We start from the raw sequence: 16892 nt of genomic DNA on the forward strand, positions 1-16892 counted from the left end.
GCATAGAACATATTCTTGAAAAAAATATGTTTGGGTTGACTTCCCATTTAAGGGTTGAAAATGGCTTGCTGTCTTTGAAGATGCAATGTGTTATTGTTGAACAAGCATGCCCTTTTTGGGGTCTCCTGAAAAGTGGTGACTCTGGGGCTATGAGGATTCCGCCCGACGCCAGCGATATCTTGATTTCTTGCTGTCCTTATTCTGCTTCATTAACTTTTGACTTTTCTCTAGGTTGAACTATCTACCTCTGTCCCTCCTAGTCCTCCATCTAAAAGCACAAAAATCTACCATGTGGTCCACCCTGTCCCTGACCCCACTGCCCAAACTGGTTTTTTTAACCCTCTTCACCACAAGCACAAGATAGAAACCCCCTTTCCCTCATTTTATGCTGACTCAGAAAGTACACAGCAAACTTGTCATGTGGAATCCTTGTCTAGAAACAGCAAAGTCCCCACTGAAACATCTGGTGCTAACACAAGCCAGGATGCCACATCTCCACTGCCTGAAATCTCTTCAGGTCCAGTTTTTGCACCGTCAAAGCAAAATACAGGAACAGATTACAGGCCTCAGGGAAGTGTTGAAACTCAACAAATGCACAAAACCTCTCATGAGACATCGGAGAGCCACAAATGTGGTATAAATGCAAAGGTAACGTGTGCCAGGAGCCTGACATGATAGCAGCAGCAGCAGCAGCATGCATGGCATGGAGCAACCTTGTGCATGCTTAAATTACAAACATTTACTTGGGGTCTGCACAAAGACACTGTTTTTAATAGGTTGCTCTTCCCTTTGCTGTATGTCTTAGTGCAATGGAAGTTATGGTCTTGAAGACCCTAAAGGAATCGTTCGAAAATCAGTCATTCGTTCTGAGAGTTGTCCAACTGGAGCTCCAAGCTACAGTAAAGAGGTACTAGTTAATAACCCAGCCTAAATCCAGGTTTGTTACGGGAAAGGACATTGTCATCTGCTCTCTTTCTGACTTTCTTTTGTGAATGTTCTGCTTCCCTCTGTTGTCCATTCATTTCTCTTGGTGTCGATATTAGCGTACAGTTGGAAAGGTGTCATCAACCATAGATGCTAAAGCCCAAATACTAGCCATCCTCTATGAGACAGATCACAGGCCCAGTGCTGCTATGGTGAGATGTGTGTTTTGATATTGCAGCAAGAAATTTAACCGTCAAGTTCATGGCCTTTTCTGCAGTTTGTTGGAAATGCAACTAAATTTGCAAAACGTAAGGCACGTTCTGCATTGTGCATGCTATCACAGAACAATAGAATTGTCTTCTAAGCACTTCATAGTTATAGGGCTAGCTTCATGTTGGTTTAACATGGCTGACAGTGTCTTGCTTATGCAGCTGGGCTTGATAAAACATTCCCAACACCTCCTCATAGACAGACTTCCTGTCAAATAAATCGTCTTCCATATGAGACTTAAAAAAAAAAAAAAATTAAAAATCAGTTATACTGTATACTGGTCAGGTGCACATTGTGATTCACAAAATTATGATTAAAGAAATAAGATAAAGATAACAACGGGACAGCAGAATAGCACTTAGTACTACATTTTGTTAAGGAATCACTGAGTGCAATCCTTGATGGCTTAAAGTGGAAATCAACCCAAACATATTTTTTTCAAGAATATGTTCTATGCAGGCCCACTAGTGGAAACACGGCATTCTGATTAATATTGCTTTTGTGGAATATGAGTTAAGCAGCAAAATCCACCACTTTTTAGCAATCTCGGGGGCAGCCATTTTGTCACTTCCATCGACTAAAAATGACATCACAAATGCTCAGGGCTCAGATAACGACCAATCCTTGCTCAATTTTACAAAACAGGTCAGCTGTGATTGGTCATATCCTGAGCCCTGAGCAACTTCGATGTCATTTTCATTCGACAGAAGTGACAAAATGGCCGCCCCCAGAGATGGCTAAAAATGGGTGGATTAACTCTTATTCCACAAACGCGATATTTATCAGAATGCCTTGTTTCAACTAGCGGGCCTGCATAGAACAATAAAATATGTTTGGGTTGACTTCCCTTTTAAATAACATGCCAAAGTTGCTTTTTTAGTGTTAGATTGAAAAATTAAATTGGAGTTTGCAGAGGTATAGCACTGCACCGCATCTGACTGAAAGCTGCGTCGCTGCTTGAGATGATCAAATATAAGCAGTTCTCAATATGATGCAGTGCAGGTCTGCAACGCTGCAAACTGCTACCTCAAAAATAAATAATTGTTAAAAGAATATGGCAGTGCCGATCCAAACTGAACGTTATCTTTTGAAGGGCAGAATGGTTTGTACAATTTTTATATATTGTTAAGGACAACGTTGTACAGCCATTAGAAATGTGGAGGTTGCCTTCTAGGATCTGAGTCTATGATTAAGGTGTGCATCCTTCCTTCCTTCCCTCCTTCCCTTCTTCCTTCCCTCATTCCTTCCTGACTTCCTCACCTCCCTCCTTCCTTACCTCCCTCCTTCCATCTTTTCTTTATTCCTTCCTACCCTACTTCCATTTCTCCTTCGTTTCTTCTTCTTTCAACTGTTGCCATTCATTCTACAATTTTTGCAATTAAATGCAACTCTAATGCTGGCTTTCTTCTGGTGCTGTGATCTACCATGCTCTGTTGTCTCATTCGAATAAACAACCCTTTGTTTTTAACAAATTGAGTTTTGGCTCAACCATTGCTTTATATATTCTGAAAGAAAATACCGGACTTAAACAAGGTAAAAAAATGAATGTTCCTATTATTTGTGTTCATTTCTGCAATATTCCATTTGGGTATTTAATGGAAGAACAGAAAAGCCATGTCCAAAAAGTCACTTTAACCTCGTCCGTATTTTTTCAGTGTGTGGTACGTAAGGAATTCCACTCTGGACTTGGAGGCAGCGACATCTGCCACTTCTGCTCTAAGCGGGTATACGTAATGGAGCGACTGAGTGCTGAAGGCTACTTCTTCCACCGAGAGTGTTTCCGCTGTGTCGTCTGTAACTGCACCCTCCGACTGGGTGGCCACACTTTCAACTCTTATGAGGGTATGCTTGAATCATTTTCAATGTGTTTGTTTTTTGTTGTTTTGTTTTTTAATACCTGTGTTTAAAAAAAAAAAAAAAAAAAAAAAAAAGGGTATTTTCGTAAGGCACGTTCTGCCTTACGAAAATACCTTTTCGTCAAAGTGGCTTAATCACTTTAACCATTTAATAGTTATATTTGTGAATGTTTGTATTCTTCTTCCAGCTAAGTTCTACTGTAAGATGCATTATACCCAATACCAGTCCAGTACACACTTCAGGAAAAGAAAGGTAAATACTACTGTAACATTAAACATTCACAGTAGTTTCAAGAAAATACAGAATTTAGCACAAAGGGCCCTATTTTTGTGCACAGCGCAAGTATGTGTGCATAGTTGGTGTTTTCTTTCTTTTGGTATTTTCACAGATGCATGCAGTTAGAAAGGGGCGCTTGCGCCATTGCGAGCGTGAATCCAACCGACTTGCTTATTCCCTTTAACGCTTTGAGCGCCGTTGACATGAAATGCCGTCACCGGGAAGCCGAGCGAGGAGCGCCATCGCCGTCAATTACATTTTTTATGGGAATAGGAGGAGAATCGTCTTGACCAACTGTGGTTTAATCATTTAGCTGAGAAAGTTTTAAAACAAAATCAAACTAACTATGACCAGCGGATGTTAGCACTACATCTCTTTTGGAGGAGCTCACAGTGTGTCACAACAATGTGTAAGCTCCTAAAACATGGCGGACACTTGGAAATGCGACCGTTACAAGCAGCTTGTGATTTATCAAACTGCCACGTTAAATCTATTAAAAAGAGTGTCCCAAAGAGAGAAGATGATTGATATTATTCAAATTTAGAAATAGGAGTGATGATGATGGTGACAAACACACAAACATGCATGCACACGAATACTACTAAATACTACTACTACTAATAATAATAATAAATAGCAGCTGTAGACAAGGCATGGTAGTCTTATTTATAAAGCACTTTTCCTACACAAGGCAACTCAATACTACTACTACTAAAAATGCATCAGATTTATGAGGCACTTTTCTGGACAACTGGACACTCAAAGTGCTGGCAACGGATACATTATTCATGCACTCAAGCGTTCACACTATGGCTGTGAACTATGTTGTGTAGCCACACTTGCCCTGGGGCAAGCTGAGGGAAGCATGGCTGCCAGTGTGCGCTTACGGCCCGGCCCCTACGACCACCAACAAACATTCACAACCAGCCGTACACCAGTGTGAGTGGCACTGGAGGCAAGGTGGGTGAAGTCTTGCCCTAGGACACAACGACACATGACTCAGACAGAGAGAGGAATCGAACAGTGGTCCCTCTGGTTTCTGGACGAACCCGCTCATTTACCTCGGAGCAACGGTCACCCGCTCTTCACACAAGCAAAGACACAACACCTAAAAGCATTTACTGTACTAACAGAACAGTTAACGAGATCCGGAAGCAAACCAGAGAAAACAATAGTAGCTTAAAAAATTAATAAAACAAGGTACATAATCCACATTTCAACACATTTAGTTAGTGGCAGCCCTAAAACAATTATTGTTAATATTTTGCTTTTCATAAATGCTTAAAGCGGAAGTCAAACCAAACATATTTTTTGAAGAATATGTTCTATGAAACACAGCATTCTGATTAATATTGTGTTTGTGGAATATGAGCTAAGCAACAAAATCCACCCGTTTTAGCCATCTCTGGGGGGGCGGCCATTTTGTCACTTACGTCAACTGAAAATGACATCACACCCAGCAGGCCCTAGTTGAAACACGGCATTCTGATTAATATTGCGTTTGTGGATTATGAGTTAAGCAGCAAAATCCACCCCTTTTTAGCCATCTCAGGTAATGACCAATCACGGCTCAGCTTCAGAAAACAAGTCAGCCGTGATTGGTCGTTACCTGAGCCCTGAGCAGTTGTGATTACTTTTTTAGTCGACAGTAGTGGCAAAATGGCCACCCCCAGAGATGGCTAAAAAAGGGTGGATTAACTCTTACTCCACCAATGCAATATTTACCAGAATGCCTTGTTTCAACTAGTGGGCTTACATAGAACATATTCTTGAAAAAAATATGTTTGGGTTGATTTACACTTTAATGACTGTCGTACTCCCCACTTGAGCTGCATATGGCCCATTTGGTCATGCAAGCGAATGTTTTTTTTGTTTTTTTTTTGGGTGTATCTGCACCATAGATTTGTCAATAAATTGGTGCAGACAAGCTATGAGTGCAAATGATGATGAGGTACAGTATAGTTTGAGCATGTAAAAAAGAAAAAATGCTGAATACACAAACATTGTTTTTGTCCTGCATACAGTACACCATATAATCTCCTGTTTGATTAATTTGTGCAGGAGGACCACAGCCACGTCACAGCCTTGGTGCTAGAGAAGGGGAGAAACACAGTGACAAGGGGCATCCAGACGCAAGCAGAAGGTACCCTGGTTTCCTTGCTTAGGCGAGGCCTGAGTTGGCCGAGACATGCCGGCCAGGCTGTGTGTGTGATTCCCGGACGTCTTTTGAGCAGTGTATGCGAGTCTTTCGGAGCTGTGGGTACCCATGTCAGAGGTTACTCACATGACTATATGTTCCTGTATGAGTTGCTGAGCATGGGCTGTTCTCTGCTCTGCGTAATGCACGATGTTCTTGCACAGATCAGCCAGGAGCCTCAGCTAGTTCACATGCACTGAGCTAAGGAAGTAGTAAAGGGCTCTGTGTGCTCCATTTACTCCCCGTCCTTGTGGAGTTGTCTAGTATTATCTTTAATGTCTCCATTCCAAAGTGCCCTATTGAATATATTTTTGAAGGCCAAGGTAATTTTAAGAGTCAAGGTATAGTCACCTGACTAGTTTCTGTTGTTTGTTTCTATTATTTAGTTTTATGCAACTTGATGCCATTCGAAGCCTGCTGCGATGCAGCACAGCTATGCTGTATGGATGTTGTAAAGGGCTGAATGCATGTGTGATGCAAATTTGCTCGTTGAAGGCTGCTTCAACTATAAACGTCACTTTACAAGCTTGAGTGATTACCTACCACTGTTGATCATGAATCACTTTTGAACACAATGTGCAACTGAGTGGAAATGTTTGAAGTCTAACTGTTGAAATGCAGTAACCTGGAACATGCTCCAGAATCTAACATTCAGAATGTGTTGAATGAACTATAAGAATTGAATACGCAGGAGTTCCTCATGGCTGTTGACTCGGCACTTTGCCTGCTGCACTATGACTGCAATGGAAATGCCCAAAAATGTTTGGTTTTTCCTTAATTGTTTAATTTGTTTGTTTTGTTTTTTGACTTCATCTCTTGGGTTCAAAGTCAATGTACTCCTTGCAAAATAAAACCAGTACACCAGTGATATACCGGTAAATATATAGTTTTTAAGCACTATGGTTTTTATTATTATCTTTATTTTTTATTGTTGCCTAGGGGCAAGAACATTTTGTTTTGTAACTCCTAATATTTATAAAAAAAAATTTGCTTGAAAAAAGACCAAAGAATTTCAATTTTGACTGTTTGATTAAATTCTTCTGGTTTGACTGTCGAAATCCAATTGTTTTTCTGCTCCTTTTCTGCACTTAAATCTGCTCTACCCCACTCTTTTCAGGTCTTTTTTTCCTATGGTTTTCCTTAGTTCATTCACTTCATTTTGTTCAGTCTGTTTAACATTTGCAACACAGCACAACCTCCGATTGATGCCAGAAGGGTGACAATTGGCCATTGTCTGTTGTAACTTGTTCTAATACATTAGAGGTCATGATGCGGACAATATGCGGACTGCTACATTTCATTCTACTTTCCCAGTGTAATAATTATGACACAGATGAAACGTTTTGGACATATCCATGGCATTGTCACTGTTTGTGTTCTATGACAGTCATAACATCAATGTGACCCCAGTAACCCTTGTGCTTAGCAGTTCCTCACTAACAGCCTAATACCGGCACACTGTCTGCCTGCCTCAGTTGCATCCTCGTCAATCGTCATTCTCTTAGGCTAGTTTGACAATCCACATTTGTGTGTGTGGTTCCCTCTGTTACAGAAGAAGACCTCCCCCCTTCAGAACCCCTCTCCAGATCTCTCTCTTGTACCTGCTAGAATTTGCCAAAGAGATAAGCTGCCCAATAGCTGCTTTTTTCCCCACACAGCATTAGATGTTTAAGATGCTGCATAGACATTTAATGGGATGCAGTGGATATACAAAATGAACACTCCCTTGTTTTTTACTTATGGTCAATATAATTTAAATTGTTTTGCTGTTTTTTTTTTTTTGTTTTTTTTTATAATAATGATTTGACCCATAACCAGTGTTTAGTTGAAAATTAAATATTACTTGGGGTAAATCCTTTGAAAATTACTGTCGGGAACCTTTTCTTTATTCAAAGTATTTAGTCTCATAATTGATAATGAGCAGATATTGACAGACTTGTACAGTACTTCAGAAAACTGCTGGAATTAAAGCAAAAGGTAAGGATTGGTTTTAGGCCGTGCTGTGCGTTCATCTTGGCGTACATTTGCAATTGTTTTATATCTAATCCTTAACAAGTTTATGTTTTTAAATCGTATTTTTACAGGTTCTACTGTAGGTTTTCAAATGTAACTGCATCTATTTATTTTATATTCAAGAAAAACTGATCTTTGAACAAGTTGTGTTCACTTTCTATATCCGATGAATATTAATTGTCTGCGTTGCTTTAGCTCTCGGTACAGTCTACCAGCCTTTTTATTTATATTCCTCAATCAGAGTCACTGTAAAGAATGCGTAATCTATTATATTTATGCAATGTAAATATATTGAAAAATAAATCCAATTGATAACATAACTGTTTTGTGCTTTATTGTCAGCTAGTTTGGTTTGCATCACATAACTTGAAATTGGAGTAGAAATCAACTTTGTTCCATTACCAAAAATCATTTCCATATGTATTAACCACACAATTAACAATTATATTCACATTCATCTATCAAGAAAATCCTCTGTCTGCCTATGTGCTTAGTTGACCTAACATCACCTACTTGTCATAATTTGTTGTCAGTCCGTGAGTACCACACAATTGGAACTAAAAAGAGGGTGGGGGAGAAAAAAAAAAAAAAAGAGCGCAGTATAGTCAAATGCAATAAATTCGTCTGTACCTGAGCAAAACTGAAGTGAACCACGTCTCCTATCAACTACTACTGCACTTTGTTTCTGGACTTTCTCAAGTCTTTCTCTTTGGGTGGTGATGCTGTTTGAATTCCTCTCAACACTTCACATGTGACTCTTATCTTATAAACCTGTAGCCAATTGAAATGGGAACAGCAAACTATAACAGTAAGTCCACTCCCCTCCAAATGTATTGGGCCATTTTTTTTTTTGTTTGTGCTGTAGACTGAAAACATTTGGGTTTGAAAGCCTGTAAAAGCGTCACTAAAGAGGAATTGCATGACTTTTATCATGTTGATGGGTCACAAGCTTGATGCAGTTATTGCGGACAAAATATTGGCAACTAAAGATTTTCAGTTTGTCGTCTCATCTGTTCCAGTACTTGTGCTCACCTTAAACTCGGGTCTTTTGTTACAAATTACGGTGTTTGTTATTATACAAATTGTGTCTCAAATGCAGATGTAAATACCTAGAAATAAATGTTCAAATGTGTTTTTTTTCTTCATATTTCAAAATCAAACCCAAATGTTTCAGTCTACTACAATATATTGTATATTGAAAAAATAAAGGAATTGGCCTCACCGTTTCCATCCTTGTTTTTCTTTTTTTTTTTTTTTTTTAATTCTTTCTTCTTATTATTTTTTTCAATGATTAAGAGGAACCATCTTTGGAAAAAACTATACCTATATCCTTTAATGTGAGTACGGTACTCTATTGCAATATGTTGTATTGCAACTTTGGTGTGACGTGATGGTGTCAGATTAGCTAGCAAAAGAGCTTTAGTCAACATTAGACTTGTCAAAACTGCATCTTATTTCCTTTTCCCCATGCATTATAAGGCTGTGTACTCGTCAATCTTAAAAGTGAAACAATAACTGGATATTTAACTTTTTAATTTCATTGAGACTGTACATGCTACAGTGTCCTACTTATTTCATCCTGTACTTTGAACTTTAATGCCGGTTCCTACGCCATACCCAATTAGTGTTGTTGTTTTTAATTTCCAGATAGGTCATCTAGCATGCATGCTAATCGATGTTTGACGGGTGGTCCTGGAGAAACACACATGGCTGTGGCATCCCTCGATGTGCCCAGCATAGAAAAGCCTGCAGAGCAAGATATCACAGAGGCGAAGGGTGCTGAAGGTCAGGATGTTTTTCAGTCCATGATTTAGGTGACATTTAATATACATCCCAGTTACAATACACAACACAAAACACTTGCACAATTGAATGAGATGTAAGTATAAATCACAGTCTTCACCAGGATAATATAAGATTCTTTTGTCTTTGTAGTTAATGTAATTGAAAAGATGGTTGTTTTTATTTTGAGCACAGCTTATTGACTGTTTTCTTTCTTCTTTTGTCCGTCTAACATCAATCTGGGAAAAAAAAAGGTCCAACAGATGAAAAATCCATCCATCCATCCATTACCTGAACCAATTTGATTAGAATGGTAAATGGCAGCGCTGGGCATTTTACTAAAAAATTGAGCGTCCATTATTTGTCATCAGTCTGTAGCGTGGGTACCCTTCCGTCGTCAGTCATTCGCCTTTTTTGGGCGAGGTGAGGGGGGCAAATAGTCCCTGCCTATAGGCCGACCGTCTCTGATTTTAAGCATACCGCCACCTGCTGTACATATACAATCTATGCAGTCTGGGTCACTTTTCCGTCTCTCTTCAGCAAAACGTGCGTCCATCAATAACGGACTATGAGGTCCGTTCGGACTTGACCAGGTTAATCATAATTACATGGAGGACGAAAACCCACGTCCGTCTATTTTTTAAAATTTCCCATCTATCGTATAACGTCAGCAAAACGGGCGTCTGTCATGGATGGATAGATGGACCAGTCAGACGGAATGCCCACCTCTGGTGGTTTGCAAGTGTACATGTAGTTTGTCCGTCATTTATCTTATCCCAATGTTGCCGTGTTAAAAGATGTTTGCATTCGTGTTTGACTTCCTGTTCAGGGTGGCAGGGAAATAAGGATGTCACAGCTACACTGTAGCTAGCTTCCCATTAATTACTTCAAGCAATAATCTCTGGTAACTACCAATTGAATAGGGGAATTAAACTGTCTCTGACAATGCTTGTTCAAACCCATCTGTGCTTTAAATATTTTTTCTTAGTGTTGAACTGATCAAACAGGAATGTCATCCCTCTGCTTTCGAAAGTCACTACAGGATGTTGTCTTTTTGTCTCTGGTTTTTCCCCCAAATGTGTGCAGGTCACTCTAAGACCAAACGCAGTAATTGCTGGAAAAAAAGAATCAGAGCATGTGAGTATACTTCTCGGTATCTCAACTTTTCTGGCTTTTAATGGATCATCAATCTTCATAGTCAAATTAAAACGGCAAATGAGATTTAAAAAAAGGAAAAAAAAAAAAACTAAATTGACCCTGGCCATCAATAAATGCCCCAATATGTCAAAAAATCTTTTTGTTTAGTAATTGCTTAATTCAACCAGAGAACTTAATCCCCATACTGACCAATCTTTGCAATTTAAGACTGATGATTGTTTCCAATTAAGCAAATGCTTTATGTTCGTAAACATTATTTTCTCATCATCATCATCATCCTGTCCCTCCCAGCATTGCCATTGATATTTGTCAAAAACTTCCAAAGAAGCTGGCCACGGGACAAAGAAGGACCGGAGACTGTTCCTGAAGCAGACTCTGACTTTGAGGAGATAGAGTCCGCTGAAAACCAAACAGTACGTTGAATGAATTACCCCCCACCTCCCACCAGCACCATGTTGTCAACTGTGTTAGGTAGTTTAGGAATAAATACTCATTTGTTTTTCTTTACTCAGACCTCTAAAGGAGAGTCATCTGGTGATCCCAAACATTCCTCAGAGGGAAGTGAGAGGAGTGAAAAGCATCCAAATGACACAACGTGCAACTCCACCAGCCCGAAGAAACGCTTGATTTTATCTCCAAGTGAGAAAGAGCGACTCTTGAGCTGGGACAAGCTGGGCACTCCAGAGGAAACTTCAATTACTTCTGACGCAAAGACCACAAAGCATCGCCAGGTTGAGACATCGCAATCTCTCTCCTTGTATAATGCCAATAGTCCAGCAAGAAATGAAATAAATTGATTCCCCCTCATAATGACCTGTGTTCCCCATTCCCCTCTGATGTTTTATCAGGTCCAAGCAGAGAGAGAAACAGATAAGCCTCAGGCAGACTCCAGCCAGCGTGGAGAACTAACTGAAAGCCAAATTGCCGCTGCCTCTTCCCTCTCAGCATTCCAGCTGATTGCCAACGCCTTCAGGAGGACATTCAGTGTGACCAATCCTTCCAGCAGCTCCAACACAGCCCCCACAATGTTTGTAAAGACATAATTGTGCCCCATATCAGTGCTACTCTTGTATATCATACAAATTGTACTGGAACCCTTCTTATCAAGTCTCTCCTTCAAATGTCGTTGATGAGATGATCTATTTCTGCGATGAATATCAGACACAGCAAGTATGTTTCACACTGCATTTCAGTTCATCTTTCCATCTCACCAGGAGGCCCAGGCTTGACGGCCAACGCAGACGCAGGCCTATGTCGGAGGGAGAGTTAAATTTGAACTGTGCTGAGCCAGAGTCATCCCAAGAGAAAAAAGCTATACATCACGAGGCCGGTGTGGACCTTCCGTCCCTGCTGCAGCAAGTCTCCTTGAAGGGCCGCAGAGACTCTGGAAGGGTCTTCAATGATGACGGGTCATCAGTGCCCAACAGGAGGGTTACCCTTTTCTCCTCCCTGAGGCTCAGGAAGAGGGAGTCTTCAGAGACTGACAGGAAGGACCAGGAGCTCCAAAAGGAAATCAGGATGATCCTTACCAACCTGAGAAACAAAGGTCAGTGGAGTGATTTATCAAAACTGAGATTATTACGAAATCTGTCGAGATGCAAAACTTGTATTGAGCTGAAAACAAGTGACTGGGGTTATTTTCACTGTTTGTTTTTACACGACCCGATTAAGTTTTTGGCCAGTCAGCATTTTGGAGACTACTCAAACGTATGATTAGATGTCTCAAAGTTTAGGTTTGTCAAAACGCTAATTTATATTATTCCCAAACAATCATCTGCAAAAAGTAGATGAAGGAGGCTGTAATGCATACATATATTCTCATTTTGTTCCTTAGGCTCTCAGAAAGATAGAGTACCAAAAATGTTATTTTTGTCCAACTAGTTATGTGCACTCATGCAAATTATTCTGTTTTCTGTTGTTTATGCAGATATGTTCACATCATCAACACTTTGTAATTCTTAAATAGCAAGCTGTATTTTCTTGTCTCGAAACATTTTAAGTGGCGCACTTTAAAACTCAAATGCGAATTTCAGTTTAAACTTGGCATTTCTTGTATCAAATACAATAGGCATTAATTTGCACACAAAAAAAAAAGCATAAGCGGCCTTGCGCAACGTCACTTGAGCAGCTAGCATTTTAACGTGTGACATAATACAGTAGTTTCATGGCAGTGCATTTGTGAGCTGAGACCAGCTAACTAGAATTAAGACAAATATTGTTTATCCTACGGTACTAGAGGTTTTGGAAGTGTCCGAACTCAAATGAAGAAACATGTTTCCATGATTTGAGTCAAGCAACACCTTTGACTCTTAAGTCTTTTCTGACTACCTTTGCCACATTTTTTCACACACGTGACTCAAATTGTAGCCACTTACACGACTACACTGGCCATATGTCGCACAGTATCTGATGCCTACAGTGAGCAAAATTTACAAGCACCCTGTATGATGTAATTATGGTTGCAGGCATGTGCTGTACTTGTCATCATTATAATAAACAAGCCACAGTTTCTCCCGCTCCCCTTTGCAGCACCTCTCAAGCTCCACCGGGTTCGATGGGGGGGTGTTGGTGTTGGTGCACAGCAATTCTTTGATCTCTCTCAAAATGTTCAATCGGATTGAGAATAGGCTCGACCTAGCTTGTGTCTTGGCTTTGTGCTTGGGGTTGTTGTCATGCTGAAAGATGAACAGTCACACCAGTCTGGAGTCAAGCTGGTTTTCATCCAGGATATACATACATCCGCTATTTATATTTCCCTCAATCCTGACTAGTTTCCCAGTTCCTGCCAGTGAGAAACATCCCCAGAGCATGATTCTGCCACCACCATGCTTCAATGTCTGAATGATTTGGGCCAGTTAAGTCACAAGAGTGGTGCTGTTTTGTTTTACGGTTGTTAGTACAGTATTTGATAAGTACAAATAATGTACCGGTAGTGATTTGAATCACTCAGGATTTGCCTCAGGACCTTATTAGCTAGTGTATATTGTAAGTGAGAAATATGTACGTTCTTAAATGGAAGTCATACACTTCTCAGCAGTTTTTAAATTATCTTTGTTTGTCTTTTCTTCATATTAATGTTTTGGTGACAAATAGAAGACTGCTTTTACATTCATTGGAATTTCCTGTCTTTATTGCTCATTTAAGTGTTAGTCACTTGGCAACATTGTCAATGTTTGCCTTTTATCTAGCTTCCAGTCAGCAGAGTCTGGAGGAGGCCTGCTCAACTGATGACGAATGTGAATCCACTAATATGAGGGTTTGTATGGAGTTTCTGTACAGTGCACCCAAATTGGTGTTTTATTGGCATTTAATGAAGTTTTGAATACTTCTGGTTACAGATGTCGGCAGAAAGACACCTAAAGAAGCAAGAAAAGACGGTGGCCCTGCAGGCCAAACGAGAACAATTAAAAAGGTTGCATAGAGCTCAGGTACTATTGATTCTTACTGCTGCATATTGTACCTACTTCTCTTTAGCGGGTGTGGAATGTCTTTCCTTTCCTTTTTTTTTAACTTCATGTGCGGATCTGACTGTTAATCGCCACCTTTTTTGTGTAAATGCATTGTGTGTGGTTTTGATTTGTTAAGGCGATTCAGCGACAACTGGAGGAGGTTGGAGAGAAACAAAGAGACCTGGAGGAAAGAGGAGTGGCTATAGAAAAGGTTATAAGAGGAGAAACAGGTACTGGACAATGCAGTAAGATGCATAAACATGCACATACAGCCGGCTAAAACAGGCAGAGCTGGGCACTTGACCCCTTTTCACCGGTCAGACCCCAGCCCTCCGGCCGCGACCTACCCTTACGGCCTGGACCCTCCGGCCTTATTCATAAAAATTATCTGCCTCGACCCCGTTCCGGCCCCACCCAAAAAAAAAAATCAAACGCGTCAATCCGTGCTTGACGCCGCTGCGGGAGAGACACTAGCGGCTTTTGCCTGCAATAAACAATAGAAATACTGCATAAAAATCATCACATCTAAAACGAGGCAACAAGGGGATTACAGTATACTGTACTGTACCATCTGTACAGTACTGTACTATGTGTTCTCCGCTGTACAGTGTGTCTTTGGGAATGACTAGCAATCTGATCTTCATGTGGGTGTGTTTGCATCTGTATATTGTCTGATTACAATAACGTTATGGAATGAACTAAAATAACACTTAATTTGACATTCCTCTGTTTTCTAAAATTATGTTGTCTGATCTTCCTGTGTCACCTGAAATCCCCTTGACTACCTTCTTTAAATTCCTTCAAACCCCATCCCACGCTACTGTCAATGTCTTTCTCTTAGAACTCACTCACTTTTGTCTCCTCACTCCAAGGAAATGGCAATCAGACAAGTGATGGCGAACATGCCCAACTTTATCAAACCTGGTTTGAACTGGTTTTGGAGAAGAACAGACTTGTACGGTATGAGTCTGACCTCATGATCTTGTAAGTGACTGCATTTGATTGAGAAACATGAAAACATCCAATTTGTCACTGGTCATGCACTTTCCATCTTCGACCAGTAGAGGTCTCTCATTTCTTTTTGTTTCAGTGCTCAGGAGCTTGAACTGGAGGACACCCAGGGCCGACTTCAGCAAGACCTTCGACGCAGGATGACTCAAGAAGGTAAATCTGTCTCGCACACACACACACACACACACACACACACACACACACACACACACACACACACACAGCTATAGGGATTCATTTAGGTGATCATTTGTAACTGCAAACTTTTTCTCTTCCACAGATACAAAGAAGAGCGCCTCTGAGCTCCAGAAGGAGCAGGAGATCCTATCCGAGATTATGAGGACGGTGGAGAAAAGGGACATGCTGGTGTCTAAACTTGAGGAGCAGAGGCTGATGGAAAAAGCTGAAGACCAGGACTTGGAGAGCCTTGTGCTGTCTAAAGGCTACGAGTTCCATTGGGCCCAGGCTAATGATAGCTGGGGGTCAGATGAGGCAGGGTTGACGGCTGACTATTAAAGAGAGACCATTTCAAGAAAAAAGTTTACCTTTCTATTTAAGATATTCCCCATCCATAGCATACGTACAACTAAAAGTCTTGACTTTTAAGATTTTTATCCAACTGTTTTTTATATATACAATTGAAGAGACTTGAGAGGAAGAATCAAAATAGAACTAATGATGCAAAAGAAAAGGCTTACATCAGATGTCAATGTACTTGATTTACTGCTTCTGATAAGACTGACTGCCTTTTTGCACACTTCATAATGCAACTGGCCTGTGGCCACAACTGCTGAGCTTTTTACATTATCTGCATTGTTGACATATATGTCTCTTATTGTATAAGAACACTTTTTATCACATGGACTAACCGGACACTTCACCTGGGGTTTCAGATTTGCACAGCTAGATTTTGTAATTGTATATAATGAATCCACAGATGTTCACTAATGTAAGTTTTTGTCCTGTGTGTATGTGTGTGTGTAAAGCCGCTTTCACACTGCCATCATGACAAATTGGTGTATCACAGGCGGAACGGTACAGCCGTGATTTACTAGCCGCTCCCTTTCAAACAGAACTCACCGAGAGCAGTTGTGGCTTTGCACTTTCATTGACAGGAAATAATGTCTATGCAAGGATACATCAGTGCACAGTTACAATTGTTTTCAACATAGTGAGTTTTGTCTTCTTACTCCGCTTATACAATGGCAGTGTTTCTCCTCTGATACTACCGCAGAAGGCAGCAAATTCAGAGAGAGAGAGAGAAAGAAAAAGGCTGTGAAATGCTGCCTAAGATGGCCAGTATGAAAGGGGCTGTACCCTTCTAAGGTGTTTTTTTCCCCATGTTGCACTACTCATTTAATTGTAATGTGAGAAACAGTTGAAAAGTTCAGTAATTCACTCTTTCATGTACAGTATATCCAGCCAATAATCACGGATGCAGTTGGGAAGATACATTGCTACATGTCTGAGAATGGAGTGTGCCTATCCTATACAGTTCAGTGTGAATTTAGCAGTCTGTAACAGCAACTGTTAGATTAACTATGGGCTAAGCGGATGTCTTATTCCCAGATAAGTAACCATAGTTAACTCCTGAACTTCAATTGGACGTGTTAAACCAAATTTAATTTGGTATTATTTAAATGCGACTTTGCTACATGTTGGTTTTATACCTTTTGGTTTGTTTTAAAATGAGCCCAATCTATAATAAAAATGGATTTAAATGGTTTCCTGCTGTTGAATAACATATATAATATGGTTGATTAATTTTATGAGTGTATTGAAATACTGTAATGGGTTTTAAACAAAACGGTAAGTGATGACAAGCTAAAAAATAAAGTTCCGATATTGCAGACATCCTCGTTCTATTTTTATTTACTTATTTTATCATTATTTTTATCAAGTCCTTTAAAACAGTAAACAATGTGCAAAAGTGGGGCAGACTGCGTCCATCCATT

General features: G+C 40.1%; 1 protein-coding gene across 4 annotated transcripts in view; it reads left to right on the plus strand.

The window, feature by feature from the left end:
• Positions 1–16663, plus strand: part of LOC147148272 (F-actin-monooxygenase mical2b-like) — a 74500-nt gene extending 57837 nt beyond the window's left edge. Inside the window, exons 20-37 of one of the 4 annotated variants that reach the window (XM_086027992.1) lie at positions 232–648; positions 806–907; positions 1044–1136; positions 2850–3036; positions 3239–3303; positions 5389–5470; positions 9185–9322; positions 10406–10456; positions 10769–10890; positions 10990–11208; positions 11326–11504; positions 11692–12023; positions 13666–13733; positions 13816–13905; positions 14063–14156; positions 14799–14910; positions 15017–15090; positions 15218–16663. In XM_086027992.1, coding sequence (XP_085884118.1) covers positions 232–648; positions 806–907; positions 1044–1136; positions 2850–3036; positions 3239–3303; positions 5389–5470; positions 9185–9322; positions 10406–10456; positions 10769–10890; positions 10990–11208; positions 11326–11504; positions 11692–12023; positions 13666–13733; positions 13816–13905; positions 14063–14156; positions 14799–14910; positions 15017–15090; positions 15218–15453 — 2661 coding nt within the window. In that variant the 3' untranslated portion in view covers positions 15454–16663. The remainder of the gene's footprint in view (positions 1–231; positions 649–805; positions 908–1043; positions 1137–2849; positions 3037–3238; positions 3304–5388; positions 5471–9184; positions 9323–10405; positions 10457–10768; positions 10891–10989; positions 11209–11325; positions 11505–11691; positions 12024–13665; positions 13734–13815; positions 13906–14062; positions 14157–14798; positions 14911–15016; positions 15091–15217) is intronic. The other 3 variants (XM_086027989.1, XM_086027990.1, XM_086027991.1) reach the window with 3 other exon arrangements.
• The last annotated feature ends 229 nt before the right edge of the window (positions 16664–16892 follow it).

Source organism: Filicampus tigris, chromosome 4, assembly GCF_054856515.1.
Source record: "Filicampus tigris isolate MCC_2025a chromosome 4, RoL_Ftig_1.0, whole genome shotgun sequence".
Classification (NCBI taxonomy): Eukaryota; Metazoa; Chordata; class Actinopteri; order Syngnathiformes; family Syngnathidae; genus Filicampus; species Filicampus tigris.